The following is a 27,357-nucleotide window of genomic DNA, read 5'->3' as shown; positions in this document are numbered from 1 at the left end:
TGTGTGTGTGTATAGCTTAGAATAGAAGTATGCACGTGCGTTCGGGTCGCGGAGCAAAGAAATAAATGGACGTTTGCCTGTATTTCACCAAGTGTGTAAAAAAGCTGTCCTTCCTACTTGCCTCCTGAGCCAGATGGCACTCAGTTATTATGCACGGGGAAAACTTGTTATCATCATAGGGTTCTTTTAAAAGTAAAGTTTTCTTTCTCCCCACATTTCCCGAGAAGTACTGTCTCCTGATGGAATTCGGTAAGAGTCCAAAATAGAATGTAGGGGATCCGGATGCCCCCGGATCACACACTGGTTCTTCTATCACAAAATCCGGAGCGGAGAGCGCCTTTTGGTTCTGTTTTCTGGGTGTGACTTCAGCGCTGTCCTCCTAACCACGGCAGCAGCCCCGGATGCCCCCTGGAATGGGCATGGCATCTCTGTCTCCCTTCACCACTTTCAGGACTGGCACCAGGCTCTCTAAAAGCATCTTTTGTTCATTCCTGCACTTGCAGGGAGGAAAGCACGTCAGCTTTCCTCTGGAAATCTCTTCTGCTAGGACGTCGCTGCTTGTGATTCTGTTGAATCTGTAATTCAAACCCTTCTGCCTCGTTCTCTTCTAAATGGAAAGGGAGGAGCAGGTGATGGCCTATTTATAGCACCATTAATATATTTAAAGACAAGTGTGTAGTTCATGTCTCCCCTGCACACACAGCACTTTGTTTTCTAAGATACAGGTCTCGAATTTCTTAAACCCCACTGATACAGATGTTCTTGCCTGGGCTTTTCTTGAGGTTCAGCATCGTCCAGCTGTGACGCCCTTCTCTGAGTTGTTTTTGAGCTCTCCGTTAGTCTCTCTTTATACACCTCCTTTATGTTCCATATCACATGGTGCGAGTGGTATCCTTTTCACAGTTTATCCAGGCGTCTTTACCTTTCCTTGAGAAACCCACCATTTCCACACTTCCCTGGCGTTCAGCTAAAGCGTTTAAAGCACAGAGTAAGCACTTCCCGGGCCATGGCTGTGGCCTAAGATGATGCCCAGAGGCAGCGAAATAGACTGTTCCTTGCTGTACCTGGTCTGTGGACTGACTACTGTATGAATCTTTCAAGGTGAAGAGCTCTGCAGAAACGTTCCAGAATCAGGGAGTATGAATGGTTTTGGTGGAAAGGCTCCCTTCAGGTGGGGACTGGGGCTGCAGGGCCCAGCGGGAGGTGGGAAGCCCCGCAAGCCATAGGCAGTATCCTTCCATACTAGACGTTAGGGACGACTGGGTCAGTTCTGAGCTCCAGACGGCTCGTTTCTCTTTTGCTTTTAGTAATATCATAAACAGCAGTTCCGCTTTCCGGAAAATGTTCTCTGTTCACACAAAGATGGAGCGTTGAAAGACAGGCCGGTGTTCACGTAGAGCTGTGTTCACACCAAGTGGGGTGAGTTCGTTTCTCAGACTGACCAGAGCTTGGCTGCTGAGCGATCTACCTCTGGGGGATGGAAATAGCCGCCTGGGGCCAGCCCAGGTTTCCACCTTCGAGCGCTTTACAAGAATAGCTGGGCTCTGATGTAATTCAGGAGCTCGGCACATCTATTTTTGCTGCCTGAAATCTTGGACAGATTTCTTCTTTCCCATGAATCTGCCTGATTTTGGTTTCTATTAGACTTCCATCCGTTCTTGTAGTAGAAAAAGTCTGGCAATCTTCTTCATGCACATCCAGTAGTCTCCTAGAACATTTGGATCACAAAATGATCTTAGCATCATCCAAGTACAGAGTGATGTTTTGCTGTATGGACTTGCCTTTGTACGAAGTGATTTGGAATAGCTGGTAAAGATAAAATGGTAAGTTTTGTCTTAGTAGCTCCCTAATTGACATGATTCACAAATCAGTTTCACTTAATTTCAACTTACGATCAATCAGTCCATGAAACTGCGTGAAGTTAAAGTAGTTCTTGAAGTATTTTTAAACTTTTATTTTTAATGTTTATTCAGTTTTGAGAGAGAGAGGGAGGGAGGGAGACACAGAGTCGGAAGCAGGCTCCAGGCTCCAAGCTGTCAGCACAGAGCCCGATGCGGGGCTTGAACCCAGGAACCATGAGATCATGACCTGAGCTGAAGTCAGACGCCCAAATGACGGAGCCATCCAGCTGCCCTGAATTTTTATTACATTGTAAAAATAAATTCTGAATGGAAACTTCACCATCTTGCTTAGTTATTTTCTACATAGGAAGCCGTTACATAGGTTTTATCCCACATTTGCTAGGAATTATCTAGACATAGAATAAATAGGACGCCTGATAGCATGTCAAGTAAACTTGACACCTGGCATCAGAAAATAATGGAACTCATGAGATCAGACTTTAAGTTCTGAGTCTTATGATGTCACTTCATTTTCCAGGACTGGCTCTCATTACTACATGCGTGGAAACTGTCTATCAGAATTAAATCCTCTCTGACTTATCACGTCCAAAATCAGCAAGCTTTTTTTTTTTTTTTTTTCGAAATTGGCCTGTCATTGTTAGCAAAGTTGACATAATTTTTTTAGTTTGTCAAAATACCAGCTGGCTCCAACCAGATTTGTTTTAGCTAAAATTCATGATGAGAAATAGTTAATATTTCAACTGGAATGGAAAACTTTTATTCCCATACATTTTAAATAGATATTGCAACAAAATAGATTTTTTTTTGTTTTGCTATGAGATGGAAACCCATGCAGGTATACATGCTTTTATTAAATATGTAATATGCATGATTTCGACTGAGAATATGACCTGTCTTCTTCCTTTTTTGTGATTTGGTGAGCTAAATCTTTCAAACAATAACCATAAGTACTTGCCATTCCAAATCAGTTTTCCAGGGAAAATTGGGTATTTTTTCTAGGGACAGATATATCAGTGTTTTTTTTTTTTTCTTTATTTATACAATGGAGAAACACACACAGAAACCCAGTCATTGTACAGGAAGATGGGCTTTATTATTCCAGACAGTATTTCAGCGCCCCCAGTGGGTGGTAGGATGTCAGTGGGGACACAATCCATCACCCTTGTCTTGGGGGGTGAAGGCTGGAGAAGGCGGATAAATATGTCTGGCCTCTTCTTTAAGGAACAGGAAAAGTTGTATGTACTTCCTCTGGTCCCATAATTCTGGGGGTACATGGGACTAGAGCTTGTTCTTAGGAATCAGAGTAGAGGTATCTCAAGATATACCTTCCCGTGAATTTCTTTGCATTCAGGAAACTCTTCCTTGGCAGGTGTTTGTAATTGCAACCAGCCTTTCACAAAGTCATTCCACTTAACTGTGGTATCAACAAAAGATGAGGAAAAACCGTAATTTTCTGCAGGAAAGGTGGTTGCAATTTAGAAGGCTGACAAGGAAGGATTTGGAAGCATCCTTGGGATCTTAAAAGTGCACAATTCAATATATGCACAGGACCTAGTCTTCTCCTTTTAAAAAGGGGCAGAGAAAGTGATGGTTAAGAGCATCTCTCTGCGCGGGCCTTTTGGCTTTGTGCCTTTCCATCTCTATGACCTTCGTCAAGTTATTTAACCTCTCTGTGCCTCCGTTTTCTTGTTTGTAAAATAGAACGGTACCTGCCTTCTGAGGCGATGGTCCAAATTAGTGCTTGTGAAGCAGTCAGAGTAATGCCTGGCCCAGAACATGCCCCCCAGGAAGTACTGTCAGGAGAGTCTTCTGTAGTTGCATTTCCATTGTTGCTATGGAAGAACGCGTCACATGGCATTAAAGCTGGAAGGCACTCTTGGAGAATGAGGACAGAGACCCAGAGCAGTGCGCTCGTTTCTTTCAGGTCCCACAGGGGCAGGGTGGGGGCCAGATGCACGGCATTCGACTTTTCCTGGGGGAGCTTTCCTGGAGGCCACTGCAGATCGGAGATTCCCAGCTCCGGTCCAGGCACAATCGCGGGTTTCCTGTTGAAATTTCCTACTGATGTGAATGTCCTCAGCCCTCATTTTCCGGAATGGAGTTACACGTCAATTCTTTTCTCTTTTGATGTTAAAACAAATCTTGGTAGAGCTGCTTCCTGACGTTGAGCTCGTTGAGGTGGGCATCATTTATTTTCATTATGCCCAGTATTCCCAGTGTCTTCCCCATTAAGCCGAGGACCCATTTGTGGCTGTGCTTTTGTTGTCTGAGAAATCTCTGGCATAAATACCGTGGCATGTAGAATCATTCCTGTTGAACTATTTGCGAAGTTTCCTCTTACCGATATTTTTAAATCATTCTATTTAAAAGGTAATAACACTGTGAGAGCTGATATATTACTCTGTTACAGGTGTTTAATGGTGGTATTAATCACTTTGATATGTTGATCAGTAATTGCTAGTGATAGTCTAAACTGGGTGTCTGTGAATAATCCGCTCACACAGCAGTCCTTTCTATAACTTGATATTGGCTTCGGCACAATTTACTGGACTTCACTCATTCTCCTTCCATCTGCAAAGCTCCTGAACTGTGTGAAAGCATTTTCACTACCACATTACTGTCATCTGATGTTCAGCATAGTGTTGTGAGCTTGTCTCGCCTCCTCAACAAATCGGGACGAAACGGAGCTCCGCTCCGGGTGTTTCACACAGCCCTGGCCCTGGCCCAGGCGTTGTAATTAACACGTGTGTAATTGATGGCGTAGGTCTGCTTTCCTTAGAAGCTGGTCTTTCCATCAGGAGCCTACTGGTTAGCACGACAGAACTTTGCAGATAGCCCTGGATCGGGGTCTGTTTTGCCACTTGGTGTGTGCCCCTGAGAAATTAATTTACCTGCCGTCGCCTCAGCTACTGTTTCGTCTGAAATAACACAGATAGCACAACCAGGCTCGGGGAGCTCTGTTGGGAATGAAGAAGGATAGATCATATGAACGTGTAGCACAGCGCCAGGCACATATTGATTGCACCCAAGCCCCACGATGACCTCACTGTTACTCGTATGTTTGTGCCACAGAGGGTTTTCCTTGTCAAGGCATCCTGTAGGTGACATGTCTGTCCGGCTGGAAACTAAATGGATAATAGGATTTTTAAGTCTGGGCATGGAAGAGCAGGGGTTATGTTTCTCTTTATGTGATACATCTTGTGCATAAACTTTGAGTCATCAAAAAAAAGATAGTTGGTGATCCAAAGATAGTTTAATTAAAAGTCCCATTTTGACATAAGTGTTTCATTTTCCAGCCCTAAAATTCATGCCAAATGGACACTCCTGTGGCTTTTCCTATTTCTCGATTTTGTTAGCTTTGGATAATGGTGTATAAAAGTAAGATATTTATGATGTGATTTCTTGGTATCATATCAGGAAATCGACAGACCCCTGGAAATTCTGGCTGCAACCACCAGGTGTGTTTGGGAGGAGAGAAAAGGATGGTTGGGTTAGCTCACGTGTGCGTCCATTTGACCAAGTTGAGGTGTGGCTGATGTTGCTTTGATGCTCACTTTGTATAAGGATACAATAAAAAAAAAAAATCACAAGGAGAAAACTTCATGGATCCAGCCGTTCCTGGTAATGTTATAAATAATGTTTCTGTTCCTTCTTTTTACCTGGGCTTACACTTCTGACCCAGAAGCCACATAGGCAGTTGAGAGAGTGATGGAAACGGTAATGGGAACCTTTACCTGAAAAACCATCGTGAGTAACTTTGCCAACTACCTTTCCGACTTTGCTCCAGTTTCCAGAACAACGGTGCCAAGAAAGAGTAGGAATAGAGACCTGGGTCTAGGCTATTAGGGATACCTAAGGCCAGTTATATCTTAGAGTCCAACCAAATCACTTACAAAAAATACTTGGTGCTTGAAATGGAAATTTCCAATTGTTAACACAATTAAAATATATTGGATGAATAATTTATTGTATTTGAAACATACAGACATAAGGTACGATAGCTTCTTTTTTATTTTTATGTTTAAACAAATTTTTTTTAACGTTTTATTTATTTTTGAGACAGTGACAGCATGAGTGGGGGAGGGGCAGAGAGAGAGGGAGACACAGAGTCTGAAGCAGGCTCCGGGCTCTGAGCTGTCAGCACAGAGCCCGACATGGAGCTCAAACCCACGGACTGTGAGATCATGACCTGAGCCGAAGTCGGACTCCCAACAGACTGAGCCACCCAGGTGCCCCAATAGCTCCTTTTTAGAACACTGAAATTATTGAGATTTCCCAAGATGGTTATTGTGGGTGAGAATCCTATGAACAAATCAAGTCTCTGTGGCCAGCCACTTAGAGGAGGTTCCTGGTGGAGAATATGGTGGACCAGTACTTTGGAATGGGGGCCTTGATTGCAAGGTCTTAGAAGTAGAACTTCCACCTGTTTCACTAATGTCCTTTACTGTCCCTCAGACATGATGGTATTGGGACATTACAGCTAGAATGAGCCAGATCTCAAAGATGCTGGCTCTCATTTCTACGTTCTTATCCCCAAGGCTGATTGTGTGTGTGTGTGTGTGTGTGTGTGTGTGTGTGTTTAATTTATTCTTGAGAGAGACAGAGACAGAGCATGACCGGGGGAGGGGCAGAGTGAGAAAGGGACACAGAATTGGAAGCAGGCTCCAGGCTCTGAGCTGTCAGCACAGAGCCCGATGTGGGGCTCGAACCCACAAGCCGTGAGATCAGACCTGAGCTGAAGTCGGACACTAATCGACTGAGCCACCCTGGTGTCTCTCGTTTTATTTTAGAGAGAGCAGAGGAAGAGAGAGAGAATCTTAAGCAGGCTCCACACGGAGCGTGGAGCCCAACGTGGTGCCCTGTTGCATGACCCTGGGATCATGACCTGAGCTGAAACCAGGAGTTGGATGCTCAACCACAGAGCCACCCAGTCACCCCTATTTTTTTAAGCTGTAAAAAAACTAAGGGCAAAGTAGGTGAGACTTCAAGCAACTAGTGATCTGTGGACATTATAAAGGAAACAACATTTTAGACTAGTTCGTTAGTAGAACCAGTAATGATGTTAAAAATTCAGAGAATAAAGAGATCAGGTGAGTACAAATGAAAGACACAGTAGTTTCAGATATACGGTGGATCAGATGTCTAATCCTTTCTCATCATTGGCTTGTAGTTAATTCAAGCATTTAACATCCATGTTCTTCACAGTTGGTCTCTAGGTGCACAGAGTGGGGTTTATCATTTGACCAATTTGATCAATTTCTGATTTTTAAGCACAGTTCTCATTGATACCTATCTGACTTCCTTATTTACATTGAAGTAAACACTCATGAACCCAGTCGAAACCAGAATAGTCTGTATGGCACTCCTGTCCCAATCCCCTGCTGAGCCTCAAACGTAAACTTTATATTGAGCTTTTTGTCATCGTTCTCTTGCGTTTCCTTTTATTCATTTTATCATGGATGTATGTGCATCTGTATATATTATTATAGGCATATGGTGTGAGGTAGTGATTGAGATCAGTTACATTTTTTTTCTTGTGGTGAATGAAATTTTCCTAATCACTTTTAGCTGTTTCTTTCCCCACGTCTGTCTTTCTTACATCAAAATTCCATATGTGAGTGGTTTGTTATGAGTTCTCTATTCTGTTCCGCTGGTTGAGTTTTGTTTTTTGTTTTGTTTTGTTTTTACCTTTGTATTCCTGCATGTACACACACCCGCTATAATTGGTAAAGCTTTGTAATAAGTATTTCAACAGGTAGTAGCATTCAGCTCCTTTAAAAGTTTCTTGACCTTTTTTTTCTTCTCTATAAACTTTATAGCCACCTTATGTCAACCTCATATGGTTGAGTATGAAAAAACTCAACTGAGATTTTGTTAGTGTCGTCTTGAATCTCTTGATTCATTGATGAGATATTTTATGATATTAAGCTTTTCTATCCATGAACATTGGAGCATCTCTCCATTCATTTGTGTGCTTTGGCGAAGTGTCACAGTTTTATAGATGTTAGTCTGTAACTTGCTGTCTTACTTTTTTTTGTTAACTAATAACTGAACTGCAGATTCTTTCAGGTTTCCTACATAGAGAATCATGTCACCTGAAATAATAAGAGTCCTATTTTTCTGTTTTCTAGTATGAAGGTCTTAAATTTCTGTTTCTTATGTTATTGTGCTGGCTAAGAATTCTAATATTATCTTGACAGAGTTGGTGATTGTGAGTAACCTTGCCTTTTTCCTAATTTTAAAGAGAGCTCCTTCATAATTTATTTAGGAGGATATTGGTTTTGTAGATTTCCTTTGAGATTCCCTCTTGTTATACTTTATGCAAAAAGTTTAAATGTGTTTGGGTGTTGAATTTTACTAAGTTGAAGTGACTACGTATGCTTTTTAAGTTGTTTTTTAGTCTGTCAATGTAATGAATAATAATTATAGGTTTTCTAATATCAAACGATTTTCATATACCTGAGACGAACTCAATTTTCATGGTATCTCTTATCAAATGTTGGATGTCATGTGCTAAGAGTTTGATTAAGAGTTTTACAACATTTTTTTTTTTTTTTGGTGAAGTGAATTTGAAATATTCTTTTATGAAACTTTGTTTGTTTGTTTGTTTGTTTAAAGTAGGCTCCACACCCAATGTGGGGCTTGAACTCATGACCCCAAGATCAAGAGTCACATGTTCTACCAATGGAGCCAGTTAGGCTCCCCCCACCCCCCTTTTTTTTTTAAGTTAAAGAAAGCATGCCTTCCTTTTCAGTTTTCTATAAGATTTTAAGGTTTTTGGAATGTTGGGATGAGTTGGATAGAATTTGTCTGGAAAACCACTCGGGCTTGTCACTTTCTTTATAGGAAGATTTAGAAACTTCCATTTCAGTATCTTGGATATTAAAAGGATTGTTAGTATTTCTAATTTTATTTCTTGAGTCAGTTTTAATAAGATATTTCAAGGAATTTTTGCCTTTCATCCAAATTCTCACATTTAATGGCACGTTGATAATACTTGTGTCTCATTTTAACACTTTACATGTATTCTGCCTTTGGTTTTTATTTATAGTATTATTGTTCTCTTTGACCTTTTAAAATCTTGTCCGATGTCTGTTTTGTTTTCACTTTTCCAAGAACTATCTTTTGTCTCTGTTGGGCTTCAAGGGAAGGACAACACAAGCAATGCTAAATCTCCAGGCAGGCGGTTCCAGGGTCTCTGGCCCAGGAGCTGCGAATTGAGTCATCTTTTGACCCAGACTCTTTCCCTGGAAACAGTCCCTTGTCTTCTGTTTTCTGTGATCTCTGAACCTTCTCTTTGGGGTATTCTTCCTTGTCGGTCACCTTCTTGAACACATCTGGGTTGACTGTTTGGGGAATGTTCCCCACGTGGGGACTGAGCAGTTTCCTCAGCCCATCTTCCGTCATAGATGGAGAACCCAGAGTTTCCGTTAAGTCTACAACAGCCGCAGTGCAGGCTGGTATTGCTTTTGGAATCACAAATCTCTCAAAGCTTACTCAAGTTCTTACCTATTTAATGTCAGTCATCTGTAGGTGTCCGTGGTCATCATAGTTATTTTGAAGATCTACTCGTTAGATTTGCTGTATGTCTCTGCCTTCTCACCCCATCTCTCTTTCTCTCCCTCTTCTCTCTCTTACTCACTGCCCACTCCTCCTTCTTTCTCTCTCTTTGAGCCTGTTTGAGTAGTGCACTCTTTTCCATGAGGCCATTTTGTCCAGTTGAAAGGATTTTCTGGCACCATACTCCTTGGACTTCACTCTGACACACCTTAATCCATTGTTGAAAGTGGTCTTGCTTTGCCCCCACGAGGCTGAGTTTTAATCCCTTCTCACCCCAGAACCAAGTTGAGTCATTTACTGGTTGGGACTGAGAAGCATTTTCCTCTTCCAGTCTGACAGATCCATACAGTTCTGGAATGTGTTGCTTCCGCATTCGTCTTCCTGATAGCCAACCTGTTATCTCCTGATCTTGTGTTTGCCTCATGATACCTTAGTAGATGCAGCCAACAGCAGCAAAGCCATGGTTGTAACATTTCATTTAATGACCTCTTCTGGAGTAGAGTCAACAAACTCTGGCCCACTGCCTATTTTTTATTAAAAAAAATTTTTTTTTTCAACGTTTATTTATTTTGGGGACAGAGAGAGACAGAGCATGAACGGGGGAGGGGCAGAGAGAGAGGGAGACACAGAATCGGAAACAGGCTCCAGGCTCTGAGCCATCAGCCCAGAGCCCGACGTAGGGCTCGAACTCACGGACCGCAAGATCGTGACCTGGCTGAAGTCGGACGCTTAACCGACTGCGCCACCCAGGCGCCCCTATTTTTTAAATAAAGTTTTATTGAATATAGCTGGACCATCACTCGCATATGATCTACAGCTGTGTTGAAGGTGCATCAGCAGAGTTAAATAACGTGACTGAGACCGTGTGGCCCAATTAAAGCCTATAAAATACTGATGATCTAGCTCCTTGTGCAAACAGTTCACTGAGCCCTGCTCTGGACTTAGAATTCTGTCAGGGCATCTTTCCCCCTCCAAGATAAATGAGAAGATATTTTGACAAATGTTGGACCTTTGCTAACTTGGTTGCCATTTTTCAGTCTCAATAACTGCGTTCTTCCGTCTCCTGCTGCTTGGCAGCTGTCAGTGCCACACAAGTTAGGTGTTGTCAGACCAGCCCCCTATCGCTTTGTACCAGTTTTTGTTTTCAGTAAAGACGGGATGGGTCGTGATGAGTTAACAAGAAAACCCCAAATGTGGCCTAACATACCAGAGGTCTAGTTCGTGCGCACGCATCCTGGCCAGGAGGGAGGTTCTGCTCAGCTTAGTGACTCCGAACGCTCAGCCACAAGTGTCTTCCCCGTGACAGGTGCTTTTGTCCTCATCATGCCATAGAAGGGGGAAGTGCTGCGGGGCTTCCGACGGGCATTTGCATGGCTCTGCCCAGAGGACAAACCTAGGGTTCTATTCTCGTTTCATTGGCCAAAACATGGTTACTTCTCACTTCAGAGGAGGTCAGAAAGTGCTTCCCAGAAGGAACCCAGAAGAAAGGGTTTCTTTCTTACCTTCCTACCATACCTTCCTTCTGCTTTCTCTGCGTTTCTTTGTTTTTATAATTTCTGAAGGGGGAAACAAAGTTCATTAGTTTTCAGCCTTTTCTTTAAATGGAAAGCTTGGTCCCCAAAGGGAGCATTAGGGACTCAGCAGAGAAGTCGCTAACCAGTTGGAGGTGCAAGGAGATCCAAGGACCTGAGGGCCTGCAGCTGTGGAGGACAGCCTCTCGGGGGGGGGGGGGGGGGGTTCCTGAGAGCTGTCACCTTCGCCGCCTCTGTGAGTGCACTGCCAGAGAGCTGGTGCGGGGCCGTGGAGAGCCAGGGTGGGCTGGGGCCCGCCAGCTTGTCCCCGTGTGTCCCCGCCCACACCTGTCCAGCGCGCCACCCTTCCTGGGGGCTGCACCTCCTGTGGCTAGCTCTTCCCTGGGAACGTTCGGGAGAGGGGATTCTGGGAAGGAGCATCCATCAATTGGATGACAGAACAACCCAGCATAGTCGGCTGCTTGTTTCCTGGGTCTTGTGTATACCATGCTCACTGTTTGACTTCTACATAAAGAAAATAGCACGATCATGCTTCCGCCTGATGGGATGCAGCCCTTCTTTGTACAACTGAAAACACACCAACGTTCTCCCTCAAGGAGGATCTCAAGGGTCATTTTATCCACCTTAGTGATATTCATTTCTCAGCTGTCTAAGGAGCAGTGTCTTTTAAAAATCACTTTCCTTGCATACTTGGATATAAAAGCTATTAATACACCCTTAATACATCTCATGTTGTATCATAGGGAAGAGAAGAAAAAGAGTTACTTCATGTGCACACACGCACAGGCACAAATACATTTACACCAAGCCACGGGAGAAATATTTATAACCGCTGCTATCTACAGCAGATCGCAGGGACGTCACTGGTATTCTAACGTCCTTCTACCGTCCATTCCATATTCAAGCATCTTCTTATCTGGTCCTATTTCCTCGGTGGGTGGGGTGACACAAATAGTCCCTTTACCTGGTATTTTGCAAATAGATAATATTTGTTGTTAGAAGTTTCCGTGAACTTTTATCACAGGATACGGGAGCAAAAGAGACACCCTACAACCTGCATTGTGTCGGACCCTTCCTTCCCCTGCCTACGTCGTGTATGAGCAACCCAGTTTTTCTTGAGGGTGTCCACCCGTCACCCCAACCAGTACTAAAAGCTCTTCTCTACCCATGGGCCCAGTGCCAACAGTAGCCTGGTGTGGCCGGGTAGCAGTTTGTCTCCGGTGTAATGGAAACATCATTGTGTTCCTCAGAAGAGGTGTTCTCCTTCGGCAACTGAGCCCTCTGCGTTGGAACAGCCTAAATTTACAGGAATGGAGTTAAGACGTTTTCTTAGAGGGTCATTCATAGGACAGCCGCTCCTGTTTCCACCCATTGATTCCCAGACCTGTGGATCTTGGTGGTGGCAGAGCCCGTGCCGTGCACTGGTGGCTGTTTCGAAGCATCTTTTTGCTGGAGGGTATCTCCCAGCCTACAAGGTGGTGCCCCCACGTCGGCACCCTGGGCCTTTAGGAGCTATTTCCCCCCCTTCAGTCAAGGAAGCTGCTTCTGGGTGATGAGGAACAGGGTAAGACCAGCGAATTCCAAGAGCATAAGCTCATCGTCACACATCATTTGCTGTAAAATGAATGCTTCTGTCAAAAGCAAGGCTCTGTGAAATACCTCGTGAGTGACCACGGCATTGGGAAAGTCCATATATGGTGGTTTGGGTGGAAGCATGATGGACAGGAAAGCAAAGCCCTAGCCAGAGTAGGTTCAATTCGAGTGAAAACACGCCTTCTGTCCGTTGTAATCAACCTGCCACAGACGGCTGGCTCGTACTCCCAAGAATGACACACGTAAGGGGCTCAGTTACAGTGCTTCGATTCTCTCCTTTTCGGTGGCCGTAGTATATTCTGCAGAACCAGACATAATCCAGATGTCTGGAGTTTTACTTCCTCTGGCAGTAGGTCATAGGGAACTCTCTGTGAGGACATGGGTACGGATCGAGAGAGACAGGGTAGGCGGTGTGGGGGGAGCTGAACCTATGAGTACCTGCGACATTTGCTCATGCAACTTGTGTCTTCACGGTCTGTCTGAGCCCTGGCTCATGTGGCCCACCTCCATTTGCTGATGGGATGCCAGCTTCATGCCTGGTGGGTCACACAATGGGTCCCATCGGCATGGGCACATTAGATTGCAAGGAGTCTTGGTGATGGTCCGTGGTTGGCATTCAGTCCCTTTTGGGGTTGGTAATTAGCGAACCCCTGTTTCTCAAAAAGAGAATACTTATTTGCAGAATCGCTAAGAATTCTTCATAAAGCACTGGTTTGTGTGGAGAAGTGGACGCTTTCTGGGAAATACGTGAAGACAAACTTGGCTAGTCATCTAGGAGGCCACCAAGATGGAGGAACTCAGTGGAAAGGTTTCTGGGAATTTGTTCCTTCTGCATAGCTACTGCCTCTGTGCTTCTGCGGCCAAGAGTTTGCTGGACCACTGTTCACCAGTGGCCAGAAGTTGCCAGAAGTGCTTTCTGGGCTGTTTACTCTATGGTAAATTCTTGTTTAAAATAAAATAACTTATTTGTAAATGTTTGCATTTTTGCTTTCATTATGAAAAAACACTGCTGGTGTCTTGGCGATGTAAGGTTGACTGTTATTTTTTGCTCAATACCTGTCTTCACTGTCTTGCACTGTTGAAATTTTTGTTCCCGTGTTGTCGTTCTTTGTGGGTGATCCTTCCTTCTCTTTGAACACTGCTAGGACTTTTTCTTGATCTCTGATCTTTTGCATGTTTACCATTATGCATTTATGTTTATTTCTTTGTGCCTAACTGGCTGGACTTGTAGATTCATGGTTTTTCATTAGTACTGGACATCCCTAACTGATCCACCTTTAGAGACTTTATCTCCTCAAGTCTCTTTATTTTGTAACTTGGGAACTCCAGTCAGGCATGTTAATGCCTCCTTATTCATCTTATTCTAGTCTGTGTGTCTTAGGTTTTTTAAATCATTTTTATCTCTAACATTATAAAGGAATATTTATATTTTGGTGCATTGCACATAAACTCTTTGGTTAATCTTCCAGTTCACCGATTTTCTTTTTAACTATTTCTTTTTTCTGTTTTTGTTTCCATATTTTTTTCTGTTTCAACTGTTGAGCTTTAAAATTTTTTTTCATGTTTTATTTATTTCTGAGAGAGAGACAGACAGAAAGAGTACGAGTGAGGAGGGGCAGAGAGAGAGGGAGACACAGAATCGGAAACAGGCTCCAGGCTCCGAGCTGTCAGCACAGAGCCCGACGCGGGGCTTGAACTCACAAACCGCGAGATCATGACCTGAGCGAACGTCAGACGCTTATCCAACTGAGCCACCCAGGTGCCCTGAACTATTGAGCTTTTATTTACATGATTCTGTTGATCAGTTTTACAAGTGCCATTTTCTGTGTGTTTGCCCCTGATTTCTTTTGTATGATCATCCTTGGAAGCGTATCCCCTGTTCCTTTAAACATATCACATACAGCTAGTCTGTATTGTCTGGCTGTCATTTTCAATGTCTGCAGTCCTTGGGAATCTAAACCATTTGTTATTTCTGTGGACCCATGTTATTTAGTGATTGGTCATTTTTGGCGATTTTTGTTTTAAGATGTCGATTGACTTTAATTGGTTGGAATATTGCGTTTGTAAGTGGGGAAGCTTTTACCTGAGAGCCACTGGCTTCTCTTTCCAAGATAGCTGAAATGTGTCCCAGTTGAGGTTTACTCAGTCTCCCTTTGTCTGCGCTTGTAGTCCTGTGGGTCTACACACTGTTGAGGCATCTCAGCCCCTGGGCATCTCCATGCACCTGCTGCCTGCAGGACCAAGCTGGTTTTTGCTCCTTCCAGCTGCCTCTGGCTCCTTGTCTCTGTGGGCTAGGCTTCCTGTCTACGTGCCTCCCTCCGCCGAGGGCTCAGCACTCATATTTTGTTTTGTTTGTTTTAATAGGGGTGAGAAGGGGAGTGGCTTGGAGACCTTGTCTGCTGCTTGTGAGACTAGCTAGCCATCCTTCAGGAATACTTTGTACTTGGGGTCTAGTTGTAGAAGGGAAAGTTCTTTAAAGTTTGATGCCTCATATGGACCGTTGCCCATTAAAATACACTTATCTCATGTCATTTTTTGTTTGTTTTGTTTATTTATTTATTTTGAGAGAGAGAGAGAGAGAGAGAGAGAGCGAGCGCACACTGGTGGGGGAGGGACAGAGAGAGCGGGAGAGAGAGAATACTAAGCAGGCTCTGCACCAGCAGTGCAGAGTCTGACATGGGGCTCGATCCCAGGAACTCTGAGACCACAACCTGAACTGAAACCAAGAGTTGGATGCTTAACTGACTTAGCCGCCTAGGCGCCCCTCCTGTCTTTATTTCTTAACATGTGAGTGAGAACACTAGCCTGTATAATAGGAACTGAGAATAAGTAAATATGGTCAAGCCTTTAGGCTATGTATTTTTGTGTGACTGTAACAAGTCACTTAATTACAAGTAGTGGATGATACATCTTTCTAAGAAGGCGTAAACACCTTTGTCTTATGCATTCTTAATTATTTAAAAACTATTTGTGTGTTCTTAATTATTCATCATGACAAACTGATGAAGGTTTGGGTATGGGAAAGCTTCCAGAAGTGTTCAGAATTACTTTTGCATTTTACACTTAGATCTGTGCTGTGACCCATTTTGAGTTAATTTTTGTGAGGAGTCTAAAGTATGTGTCTAGATTTTTTTTTTTTTTGCATGTGGCTGTCTAGTTCTAAGATGTTTTGCGGACAAGACTGTTGTCGCTCCGTCAAATTGTCTTTGTTCCCTTTGTCCTGATCCTTTGACTACGTTTAGTTGGGTCTGTTCCATTCTGTCCATCTCTCTGTCTATTCTTCTGGCACTACCACTCCTGCCTTGGTTACCGTAGTTTTACAGCAATACCGGAAGTCAAGTAGGCTCAGTCCTCCGAATTTTTTCCTGTCCTTCCACATTGTGTTGGCCATTCTAGGTGCTGTGCCTGCCCATGTAAGCTTTAGAATCGATGTGTTGATATCTACAAAATAACTTGCTGGGATTTTTATTGGGATTGCATTGACTCTATAGGTTAATTCAGAAAGAATCGACATCTCGGCAATATTGTCTTCCTATCCATGAACATGGAATATCTCTCTGTTTTTTTGAGATCTGCTCTGATTTAGTTCACCATGGTTTTGTAGAATTATTTAATCAGAATTTTTGTTTATTCCTTTCATACCGCATGATAAAATGGAGTATAACTGTATATGTGGGAAAGTGAAAAATATATTTTCTACTATATCACACGTACGTATATATTTAATACACGAGTGAATGAATGATAGTATGTGTCTGCTCACATACACCTGTAGTCAGATATATATCACAGCTGAAAGCAAATTTATTTTTGCCTCATGACCACACTTCAAAGTAATTTTTCATGATAAAATGTTATTTAGAATGTAAAGTGGGCATCACTCCAATAATGACCAGTCAGACTAGCCTTGGTGAGAGAGCACTGCGATTTGAAGGAGAAAGGGCATGATGATCATCATGGTAACAATTTTGTTATTTCTGGTGCACCTGTATGTACTGAATGCCCCCAGCCATGCAGTATCCGTGTTGCTTTTACGTGGAGAAACAGGTTTAGGGAAGCTCGAGCTCACCTTGAGTCGCACAGAAGTAAGTGGGGATGGGTTCCTACCCTCTGTCTGTTGGACTTCAAAGCACTTTTTTTTATAGAAAAGCAGTGTTTTGCATGAGACTGTCCTTTACCATGTGAGTGAAAAATAGTACTGTTTAACAAAAAAGTGAAAGATGCGAGAAGGAAAACACACATAATCTGTTGCCCTATGGAAAAGCCTCTAAGAGACAAAAGAGCTGTCACATAATACATAAAAGCGATGGGTATTTAATAGACCTCTCAATTAGGAGCCATCCGAAATTACCAGAAAATGCATTGAAAATGAAAGGATAAAGTGTTAGAAGGGACTGAGCGAGGGGAGCCTATTACCATTACATAGATGATACCATGCTCGAGATCTCCCTATGAAAAGGCATTTTAGTACATTTCATTGTAAGGTACTTTTTAAAATGTTTTAAAAGGCATTTGAGTACGTTTTAGTAGTAATAAGGGCATTTCATACGTTTCATTTAGTTTGTGTTGTGAATTTTTTTTTTTACCTATATAAGGCATGTTTTAAAGGCATTTTATTACTAATAAAGGCATTTTCGTACATTTCACTTAGTTTGTGTTGTATGGTGAATTTAATTTAGATCGACAGTGTTTTAAATGTTTTAGTTCACTTTATTTTAAGCTAGGTTGTTTGTCTTCTACTCTGAATTTTAAAAACCAAAGGGGCTCTGAAGAAAACAGCCACGGGGTGTGCCTCTGTGACTTTGTTCATCATCCTGTCCACTGGGAATGGCCCAGGGGAGGGAGGAGAGCCTCGTGGTCCAAGGACTGAGGGCATTCCTGCATTTCATTTACTTCCCCTCCGAGAGGCCCCTGATGCCAGCAGGGATGCTGGGGAGGAATGTAGTCCCTAAACTTATACATCCTTTAATGAAAGCTCTACTGTGTTTTCCTTGACGCCCTATAAAAGATCCTATTTTGTAGAGAAGTCCGTATTAAAGCTTGTTTGGAGTTTGAGTTCAGAAGGCAAGTGCAGAATAATTGCTGACTGTCCCCTTTAGGGAAGAGCAGGATTCTTCTGCGGGCTCAGGTGGGGTGGTGGTTAGGGCCACCGGCCTCATGAGCAGCAACTGGTGGGCCATCAAAAGCTGTTGGCCCACTGGGAGCCCGGCTCGCCCAGCTGAGGCTGGGGGATGCCGTATGATGCTGGAGGTCCTCCTCTGCTACGCAGGATCCAGCCGGTCCTGCCGGGCATGTGCCCACAGGCTCAACACCAGCCCCTTAGGGTCTGGGGCATTTGACTTAGGAGCCTTGGGAATCCCCTTCCTCCCTAAAATGTACTAAAAATTATAGTTTGCAACTGTGTTAGCATGAACATCTATGTAACCTTTGACCCTAAGAGCTTGTGTGTGTGTGTGTGTGTGTGTGTGTGTGTGTGTGTGTGTGTTTTGATTTTAGAAGAAATTAAAACACACTTGTGGACCCTTAAAAGTATCATAGGACTGAGGCACTGCGTCTGCTATGCCTAACGGAGAGGTCACCTTGCAGCCCAGACAAGGCACTTCTCAGTGATTGAGACCCTGAAATTAAAAAAAAAAAAAAAAAAAAGTTAGAGACGCCAACATTTAAAACCTGAAACAGTGTTAAGTCTGACTGTATGCACTGTGCCCACCATGGTAGGATGTTGGGTCTTTGTTTTGTGTACAGTTAGATCTTTCTTTTCTTTTTCTTTTTATATGTTTTATTTAATTTTGAGAGAGAGAGAAAGCGCACACAAGCAGGGGAGGGGCAGAGAGAGAGAGAGAGAGAGACAGAGGATCCAAACAGACTCCATGATGACAGCAGTGAGCCTGACGCAGGGCTCAGACTCATGAATTGTGAGATCATGATCTGAGCCGAAGTAGGACACTCAACCACCTGGGCCACCCAGGCGGCCCACGGTTATTCGATCCTTTCAAAGAGAAGCGCAGGGAAGCACAGGTGATGATCTCCATCCCCCCCTCCCGTTCCTCTGTTCCTGTACTTACTAATTTTCACTTTACCGTCACGCGTATTTTCACATCATCTCCAGTCTTTCTGGAGAAAGGAAGCCCATAAAGTCAACGATTGTTTCTCCCCTACTGGGTCAATGAAATAACTGAACCGTCATACGAGGCAAACAGCTGTCCTGGTTATTTACAAGTTAGCGTTGTGTCCACAGTTCAGCTCACTGTGGGAGGTTTACAATAAAATAAGTTTTCGTGGCTCCGTGTGTGTGGCGGTCGTAATCTCAAGTTGGGTGTCCTCAGAGGACATGCTGTCGTGTCCATGTGCACATTTATTTGTGGTGTCTGAGCGTGGGGAGCGCCCGCACCTGGGGCACATCTGTTGCCCTTGGCAGTGGTCAGAAAGCGTCTGAGGTTGTGAGTACAGCTCAGGCGCTCCCATCACGGGCATGAGCGGCGACGGAGGGAGAGAATAAGAACGTGCATCTGATCCTCTTCTGCGAGTTCTCGGGGCCTCATGTTTCTCACCTGTGGAATAGTGCAGACACCGTGCCCCAAATAGGGGCGGCGTAAATATTAAAGAGGTTCACATACGAACGAGCGCTTAGCACAGGAACGTGTGTCGATTGGTATTTGTTGTGATTGTTCTCGGTGCTGTCTTGGATCGTGGAACACGAGTGACGGTGGGAGAGAAAGGGAAATGAAGTCAAATGGGGGAGGGCCCAGCGCCCCTTCTTTGCCCTCGATGTTCCTCTGGAGTCTGTGTGTGATTTGGCCCATGTGCTCTGCTTCCCAAGGTTTCACGTTGGGATAAGGCCATCTCCGGGGTGACGCTGGAGCCTGCTAACAGGATGGGGTGGACCCCGTGTGGACCAGAAAAGACGAAAGGCTCACCAGGCTCTAGTGTTTGAAAGAACCGTCCCCAGAGTCCCAGGTGTTACTATATACCCTTTACTCTTCTGAAGCCTCAGTGAACGTTCTTAGGGTCCTGGCCATGCAGGTTCTTTGATGGAAAGTTCTTTGGGTGCTTTAGGGGCTCAACATGTTTGGATGAGGGTTAAAGACCTTAGCTGGGTTCCAGCCCACAGGGAATGCCGTTCACGGCCATGTTCTGGCAGCGCTTTGCCAAAGCCAACGCCTGAATCGTGCGGCCGTAACCAAAGGAAACACTACGTCTATCGCGTTGTGCTGAAATCCTATAGAATGGGAATAGTACGCCTTTCGTGTGTGTGGCTGGAAACACATAGATAGAAAATGAGCATTAGTGTGCAAAAGTGGATTTCGAAAAATGCATTAGGAAGAGGCTAATGCTATATGCTCATCTTCTGTTTGCTACGAGAACGCGAGGGAAGTGGGGTGGGAAGCCTGCAAAATGGCACCTACTTGTAAGTACTTCCTGCTCTCTCATCTGCTATAGTTAGGCCTTTCTGACCCTTTCCTATTAACCTGTGATCCCTTTAAAACATTAATTGCCATGCATTAAAATAAAAGCCCATCACTCTAGAGACTCAGGCAGTTTTTAGATTTTTAAATAAAACATGTCAAACCCATTTGGAAGCCTTCATTTTCTGAGGCCGGGGTATTTCTGATTCTCTGATTCAGGCAGTGAAGTTGGTTGTCTTATTTTTTATCCTGATAGTAAATATTCTTACATTCACGTTGGCATAAAATCCACTTCTCCATTTATCAGGGAAAATCTAAATGCAACGGCATAGCCGGTTTGCATAATTTACATATACAGTACTGGGTTATTTCTGTAGGGAAACGTCGTTATTGAATGGGAAGTTTAAATTCCTCAGAAGTTCCAACCATTCTGCTTCTGAAATGACTTATTTTTATTTATTTATTTATTTATTTATTTATTTATTTATTTATTTATTATATAATTAATTGTCAAATTGGTTTCCATACAACACCCAGTGCTCATCCCAACAAGTACCCTCCTCAGTGCCCATCAGCCACCTTCCCCTCTCCCCACCTCCCATCAACCCTCGGTTTATTCTCTGTATTTAAGAGCCTCTTGTGGTTTGCTTCCCTCCTTCTCTGTAACTTTTTTTTCCCCCTTTCCCCTCCCCCATGGCCTTCTGTTAAGTTTCTCAAGATCCACATATGAGTGAAAACATATGGTATCTGTCTTTCTCTGACTTACTTCACTCAGCAGAATACCCTCCAGTTCCATCCACGTTGCTGCAAATGGCCAGATTTCATTCTTTCTCATTGCCAAGTACTCTCCCATTGTATATATAAACCACATCTTTATCCATTCGTTAGTCGGTGGACATTTAGGCTCTTTCCATAATTTGGCTGTTGTTGAGAGTGCTGCTGTAAACATTGGGGTACAAGTGCCCCTCTGCATCAGCACTCCTGGATCCCTTGGGTAAATTCCTAGCAGTGCTATTGCTGGGTCCGTAGGGTAGTTCTATTTTTAATTTTTTTTTTTCAACGTTTATTTATTTTTGGGACAGAGAGAGACAGAGCAAGACAGAGCATGAACGGGGAGGGGCAGAGAGAGAGGGAGACACAGAATCGGAAGCAAGCTCCAGACTCTGAGCCATCAGCCCAGAGCCCGACGCGGGGCTCGAACTCACGGACCGCGAGATTGTGACCTGGCTGAAGTCGGACGCTTAACCGACTGTGCCACCCAGGCGCCCCTATTTTTAATTTTTTGAAGAGCCTCCACACTGTCTTCCAGAGCGGCTGTAGCAGTTTGCATTCCCATTGACATGGTGGAGAAGTAGGGGGATCCGTGCTTCCCCGCATCTCTCATACTGAAATCATTTTTAAAACCCGATGTATTTGGACACTGATTAATGCGGACATTTGAGGACACGAACCCTTGGCATCATGATATTTCTAAACCATACCTTTGCGATGTTTTTCTTCCTCTTAGGAAGTCGAAGACCACGTGGCGTTTTTAATAACAGTCCCAACTGCCCTGGCGATCTTCTTTGCGATATTCATCCTCGTGTGCATCGAGTCCGTGTTTAAGAAGCTGCTACGCCTTTTCTCTTTGGTGATATGGATGTGTCTGGTGGCCATGGGGTACTTGTTCATGTGCTTTGGAGGCACCGTCTCCCCCTGGGATCAGGTAAGCTGTTAAAATATTTTTTGTGTTTTCTTTATATGCTCTGATTGATGACACACGAGTCCTGTAAACTTGGCCCTAAACTGTAAACAGGAGATCCGTAGCTGGGAAGAAGGCCGTTTGAAATAGCCAGTCTTCGTGGTGCCCCGTGGGTGAAGTCACTCAGTGCCCATTTTGACTTACCAGACCTGCCAGCAGCCAGGGTGCAGGCCTGGGTCTCACCTCATCATTTGTTCTATAGACGGCTGGGTCCGGATTGACTTCTCATACTGCGTTTAGCTGCATAGTCTCCCTGGTCCGTGAGGTTGTTATTCCAGGATCCCTCTGGGATCGGAGCCTTACCTGAACTCTCCAGCACTGGTTGTTGAAGTTGTACTCTTTCTCAGTTATTAGAGCTTTCTCCTTGCAGACATACTTCTGTGACCCTGATTTTCTATCACCCTGATTCCCTCATATCAGTAGGATTGCTTCATACACCTGTTGGGAAATCCATGGTTTTTCATGTTGACTTTGGGGAGGCTCTTAGTGTAGAAAATGGCTACATCTGAAGGATGTTGGCTCTTTGGGACTTTCCTCCTATTGTGCTGCTGTGTGGGTGTGTCCCCCGGATTGCTTGAGTAAGCGGGATGTTGTCTAGGGTGCAGGGCTGGGCTGCAGAAATGATATATGAGCTGCCAGCTTCAAGCTCATAATGGAAGCCACGGGGTCCTGTAGCCATCCGGGAAGAGCGTGCATTGAGCACTGGGAGTGCTGTCACAGAGTTGATGGGGACCCAAGACCTGGGGGGCGGGGCGGGGAGGAACAAGAACCAGAAATGAATAGAGGAGAAGGCATTAGGAGGCCAGGACCAGTGAGGGAGAATTACAGGAGAGGCCAGAGAAGAGAGATTCGAGACGGCAGCGGACAAGAGCGCTCAGGTGCCGGACCCAGAGAGAATGTTGCTGGTGTGCTGTAGTTGGAGAGAGCCCTGGATGAGCTCCCCAAAGGGGAGGTTTCCAGTGGGTTCCGTCAGGAGGTTTGGTTGTTTCATGGCCTCTGCCAAGCCACCATCCCCTTTTGGCCTCGGTTTCTCTTGCAAAGGGGAGGCTCTCCGGTCTCTGGTCTCTCTGCTCCAAAGGATGCTGTTGTTGTGGACAGCTCCCGTGGCCAGTCTCCCCGTCCCTGTCCCCTTCAGGCTCTTTGCAGGGCTGGGTGTGTAGCCCCAGGCTCCCAGCTCCTTCCCCGCCCCGGGTCCCCCCTCTGTCCACACACCACACTGTGGCCTCACCCCGGCACCTTCCAGGGCACACGCCGTCCCTCCTACCTTCACCGTGCGCACGTGGGACAGGAGGAGGCCACTGGCCAGGCGCACTGCTCGTGGGCCTGTGGTACCCGCCTGGCGGTCTCTGCCTGCACCATTGTCACCTTGTTTGACAACGTGGCTTTCCAAGAGCCTTGCTGTCGGGAAGGGCCTGTCTTTGTTCTCCTGTTCTCCTTTTGTCCAGGATTCTCTGAGCTTCCTTTTCCGTATCATGTCCAGGGAAAACTCCAGATGAGATCTGGATTTCAACTATGCAGTTTCTTAGTTTTTGCTTTAAATGATGTAAAACATCTAGGAGATAATAAAAGGATATTATTTAAGATCCAGAGATTTGCTGTTGTGTTGCATTGACTCTTTCTGTGGAATGATGTGGAATGTTCATCCAATAATTATGGTTTTCTTTTATGTCTGAAGACTTTTTTGTTCCTTCATAAAGTCAGTGGTCATTTTGTTTAGACTTGTTCTGGGGTGCTTACAATTTTTTTTGTTTTATAAAAGGGATTTTTTTCTTTTGTTTTTTTTTTTTTTTTAGTTTTTTTAAAAGTTTATTTATTTTGAGAGTGATGGAGACCATGTGAGCAGGGGAGGGGCAAAGAGAGAGGGAGAGAGAAAGAATCCCAAGCAGGCTCTATGCTGCCAGTGCAGAGCGTGACACAGGGCTCAGACTCACAAAACTGTGAGATCGTGACCTGAGCCGAAACTAGGAGTTGGATGCTGAACCGACTGAGCCACCCAGGTGCCCCGAAGGGATCTTTTTTTTTTTTTTTTCTCTCTTCTTTCCCTAATTACCTTTTCTATTTGGTTAATGTTGGTGCGTAAGAATACTATTTTTTTTTAATGCCTACCTGTATCCAGCAATCTGGGTGAACTCTTATTAGCTCTGTTAGTTTATCTGAGGGTCTCAGTTTATCTATATAGACAGCGTCACCGTCTGAAGATAATTTAAGAAGAAATGTTCTCCTTCCTTTCAAGTCCTGAATTCACTCTATTCACGTGTGCTGTGTTTTCTGATTGTGTTAGCCAGGACTTGCCATGCAGAATAACACTGTGCAAGTGGCCTCAAGTCTACGCCCAGCGTAACTGGAACACCTGTAATGTCAGCGGTGACATAATGTGTGCTTTGTTTTTATTACCGGTTTTCCTAGAACCAGTTAATCAGGACGAGGGCCTCCCCCCTGTCGGGAATGCTCCCTCCAGGTGTTGCGTGACCCCTGTGTCACCTTCATTAACCTTGCTGCCCTCAGAGCAGCCGTCCGCAACCTCCAGGGGCCCCCCGATGTGCTCCACCCCTCACTCAGCATGCTGCAGTTTTTCCAGTGCCTCACCGTCCCCCTCTTCGAGGATGTAGACTCCTGGCGGGGGGGACGTGTTGTGTCTTCGCGCCTAGGAGAGCCCTCGGCCAAGAGCAGGCTGCTCGCTCGGATTTCTTGGCGGATTTTTTTTACCGTTCTTGGTGTTCTCTTTTTACCTGTCTTTTGGTCTTATAACATTCATTTCTGTTTCATTGCTACTATCCCTGTTTTGCATGCTCTCCTGCGTGACCTCACTTAGTCCCAGGTTGCTCCCTGAGGTGGTCACTGACACATTGCTGCTTTACGAGTGTGGACGTAAGACACGGGGTGACAAGGACCTTGCTCACGCCCAGGCGGCCGGTGAATGAAGCAGCACACTAGACCGTGGGGGGCCTCGCTCTAGAGGCTGCCTCTATTTCGTGATACCATGCTTCTCTGCTGGGAGCGATTTCACCCCCAGGGGGTGATCGTCCACGTCTACAAACATGTCTGATTGTCCCACCCTGGATGGGGGACGCTGTGGTCTCCTGATGGGTAGAAGCCAGAGATAGAGCTCAACATCCTACAGTGTGCACTGGAGCACCCACCAGAAGAAAAAGATCCAGTCCCAAATGTCCAGGGTGCTGGGGCCGAGAAGCCCTGTATTATAGGATACGGTGCCTCAGTGGTGCTTTTAGGGAACCAGCTCTCAAACCCTCAGGAAGCAGAGCTGTGGCCACGAGTTGTCTGTTTTGATGAGGCACAAAGAGCGATTTTGCAGTGTGTGGGGAAGAACCAGCAGGTAGAAGGGTGGCCAGCTCGGAGGAGGGTCGGGAGCGTGGTCTGGAAGGAATCCCTGGGGAATCGAGGAAACTGGAAAAGAGGCGGGCGGGGGGGGGGGGGGGTCAGTTGTCCTCGGCGCCTGGAGAGCGCACAGAGCCTCTCTCGGCCTTGGGTATTTGACTCCGGCACCAGCCGGCCCCTCCTGACGTCCCCGTCCACCTGCCAGCACCCCCCCGACCCCCCGCTGACATTTGTTCCACGTGGCTGCCTCCTGGATGGAAAGGGTTTAAAAGTGATATTTTCTCGATGGTTCCAGCAACTCCGGGTGGAGTCGGTGGTCAATTGCAGAGTTTGGGGCTCTGGCTGCCTAGTGGGACGCTGGCATTTGAGATGGAAGTCCTGTCGATGCGCTGCCTCTGTGCCCTGACTGTCCCGTCCATGCGATGACGGAGAGGCCAGGAGACCAGTGCTGTTCCTGTTTCCGTTCTTGTTTTCCTGAATGGTTCTAAAAAGATACTTGAACAGCTTTGCAGGGAATGTTCGTAGAGGCTTATCTAAGGTATTTGCTTTCTCTGTTCTGTTAGGTCAAGTCAGTGGGATAAGTTTTATTATTTTTTTTAATCAACCAGTGGCTGTGTGTACGGGATATTTGGTTCCCTCTTCTGCACACGCACATGCAGTGACAGCGTAGCAGTGGTCTCTGTGTGAGAGCTTCTAGAGCGTGGGCCCTTCCTGGGAGGGTGAGCCCTACAGGAAGAGGCTTAACGAGGTTCACAAATTGTGTCTCCCAGCTCTGGGGCCAGAGGTCAGAAATCAAGGTCTGGGCAAAGCCGTTCTCCCTCCGAAGGTTCTGGGGGAGGATCCTTCCTGCGCCTTCCAGCTACTTGTGGTTTCTGGCAATCCTTGGCATTCCTTAGCTTGTAGACGTACCGCTGCAGTCACACGTCGTTCTCATCTGTGTCTCGTCTCTTCTTGCAAGGACACCCATCACATACTGGATTTAGAGCCTCTTCTGATGATCACATCTGTAATTGATCACATAGGCAGAGACTCCATTTCCAAATAAGATCACGTTCACCGGTCCTGGGGGTGAGGGCTTGAACATATCCTCTTTGAGGGACACGGTTAAACTCACGACAGCTGTGATTTCACTGGAAGACATACCGTTCCCTAAGTGGATCGCGAGGAGCCACTTGGATCTCCTGTGACGTGATGCTCTAATGACCGCTCTCCCTTCTGAGATTTTGATAACTGCTCTTGATGTCGAGCTTCACTTAAACCGCAAATCCACCGTGCAGTGAAATGCGTGCCGTGGAGGTTTTGGCGCTTTTTAAAACCAGACGCATTCCGGAATGTGAACATCCTGTTGAAATAAAATCGCACTCGTGAATCCAGAGAGAAGATAACCTGATGATTGCACTGCTACGTAAACAGACGCCATCACGAGCGGATGCTGGTGCATAAGGGAACCTCGCCGTGCCTCTGCCGGTCTGAATAACGCGAGGGAATCTTTTGGGCTCCTGCACTAGTGACGTGACGCCCAGGGAGTTTTGCCTGGTACGTTTTTGTAATGCTCTGGGTTACTTGGTGAAGCCCAAGCTCTTAGACGATGTTTTACTTAATGAGTTTCTAGCAAGAAGGAATGCATTTCATCTCGGCAGATAGCTCCTGACTTAGGACCCTCTCTCTGAGACGAGAATACCGTTCAGAAGGCGGCTGGCAGGGCAGGACAGCAGTGGTCCCAATGGCTGGCACTTAGCATACGGATGCTGGGTTGGCCAAGTGAGGACAAGAAAGCCGAGATTTCTTTGCATTTGTCTCCAGTTTTCTGCTTCCTTCATACCCGCAGCACATTGAATAGAGTTGAGGGAACGCTTCCACTCCTGACAGCCTCCTTTCACCTTGGCAGGGAGACCGCGCTCAAGTTGTTGTATAGATTTGTTCAAGTACCGCCCAATTGAAAGGCTAGCGTTTCGCTCCGGGAGGAAGACACTTCCTTGGTCGCATTACCTGAAAGGATGCCAGACGTGCCCCAAGTGCCTGTATGTCTCCTTACGAAAGTAGGACGTCAGTGTGCAGACATCTTTTTTTTTTTTTGTTTTTCTGATTGAAAGCAGAAGAAAATGAGAGAAGATAAAGGCTTCTTTCTCATAGGCTGTGAAACGGTGCAGCATCGGTCTGCTTTTCCTTTAGCGCAGTCGCCGGGAATGCCGCTACCGAATTTGTTTATCATCGGAAGAACCTGGTGGCCTGTGGGTGGAGAGAGAGATCCAGCTTGGAGAGACCGCCCCTCGGTATCCGGGGCACCCGTCTCTGAGCCTTTGTGCACAGGGGGGTTTCTCAAGGGG

The 27,357-nt window shown here is 45.3% G+C and overlaps 1 protein-coding gene across 8 annotated transcripts in view; it reads left to right on the top strand.

The window, feature by feature from the left end:
- ADCY2 (adenylate cyclase 2) overlaps positions 1-27,357 on the top strand; it is a 413,092-nt gene that overhangs the window by 1,221 nt on the left and 384,514 nt on the right. For all 8 annotated transcript variants that reach the window (XM_045038986.1, XM_023239655.2, XM_023239653.2 and 5 more), the window contains exon 2: positions 21,461-21,658. In XM_045038986.1, the coding sequence (XP_044894921.1) occupies positions 21,461-21,658 (198 nt within the window). The remainder of the gene's footprint in view (positions 1-21,460; positions 21,659-27,357) is intronic.

The sequence above is a fragment of the Felis catus genome, chromosome A1 (assembly GCF_018350175.1).
Source record: "Felis catus isolate Fca126 chromosome A1, F.catus_Fca126_mat1.0, whole genome shotgun sequence".
Classification (NCBI taxonomy): Eukaryota; Metazoa; Chordata; class Mammalia; order Carnivora; family Felidae; genus Felis; species Felis catus.
The sequence above is the reverse complement of the archived record's forward strand: the minus strand, read 5'-3'. Positions and strand labels throughout refer to the sequence as shown.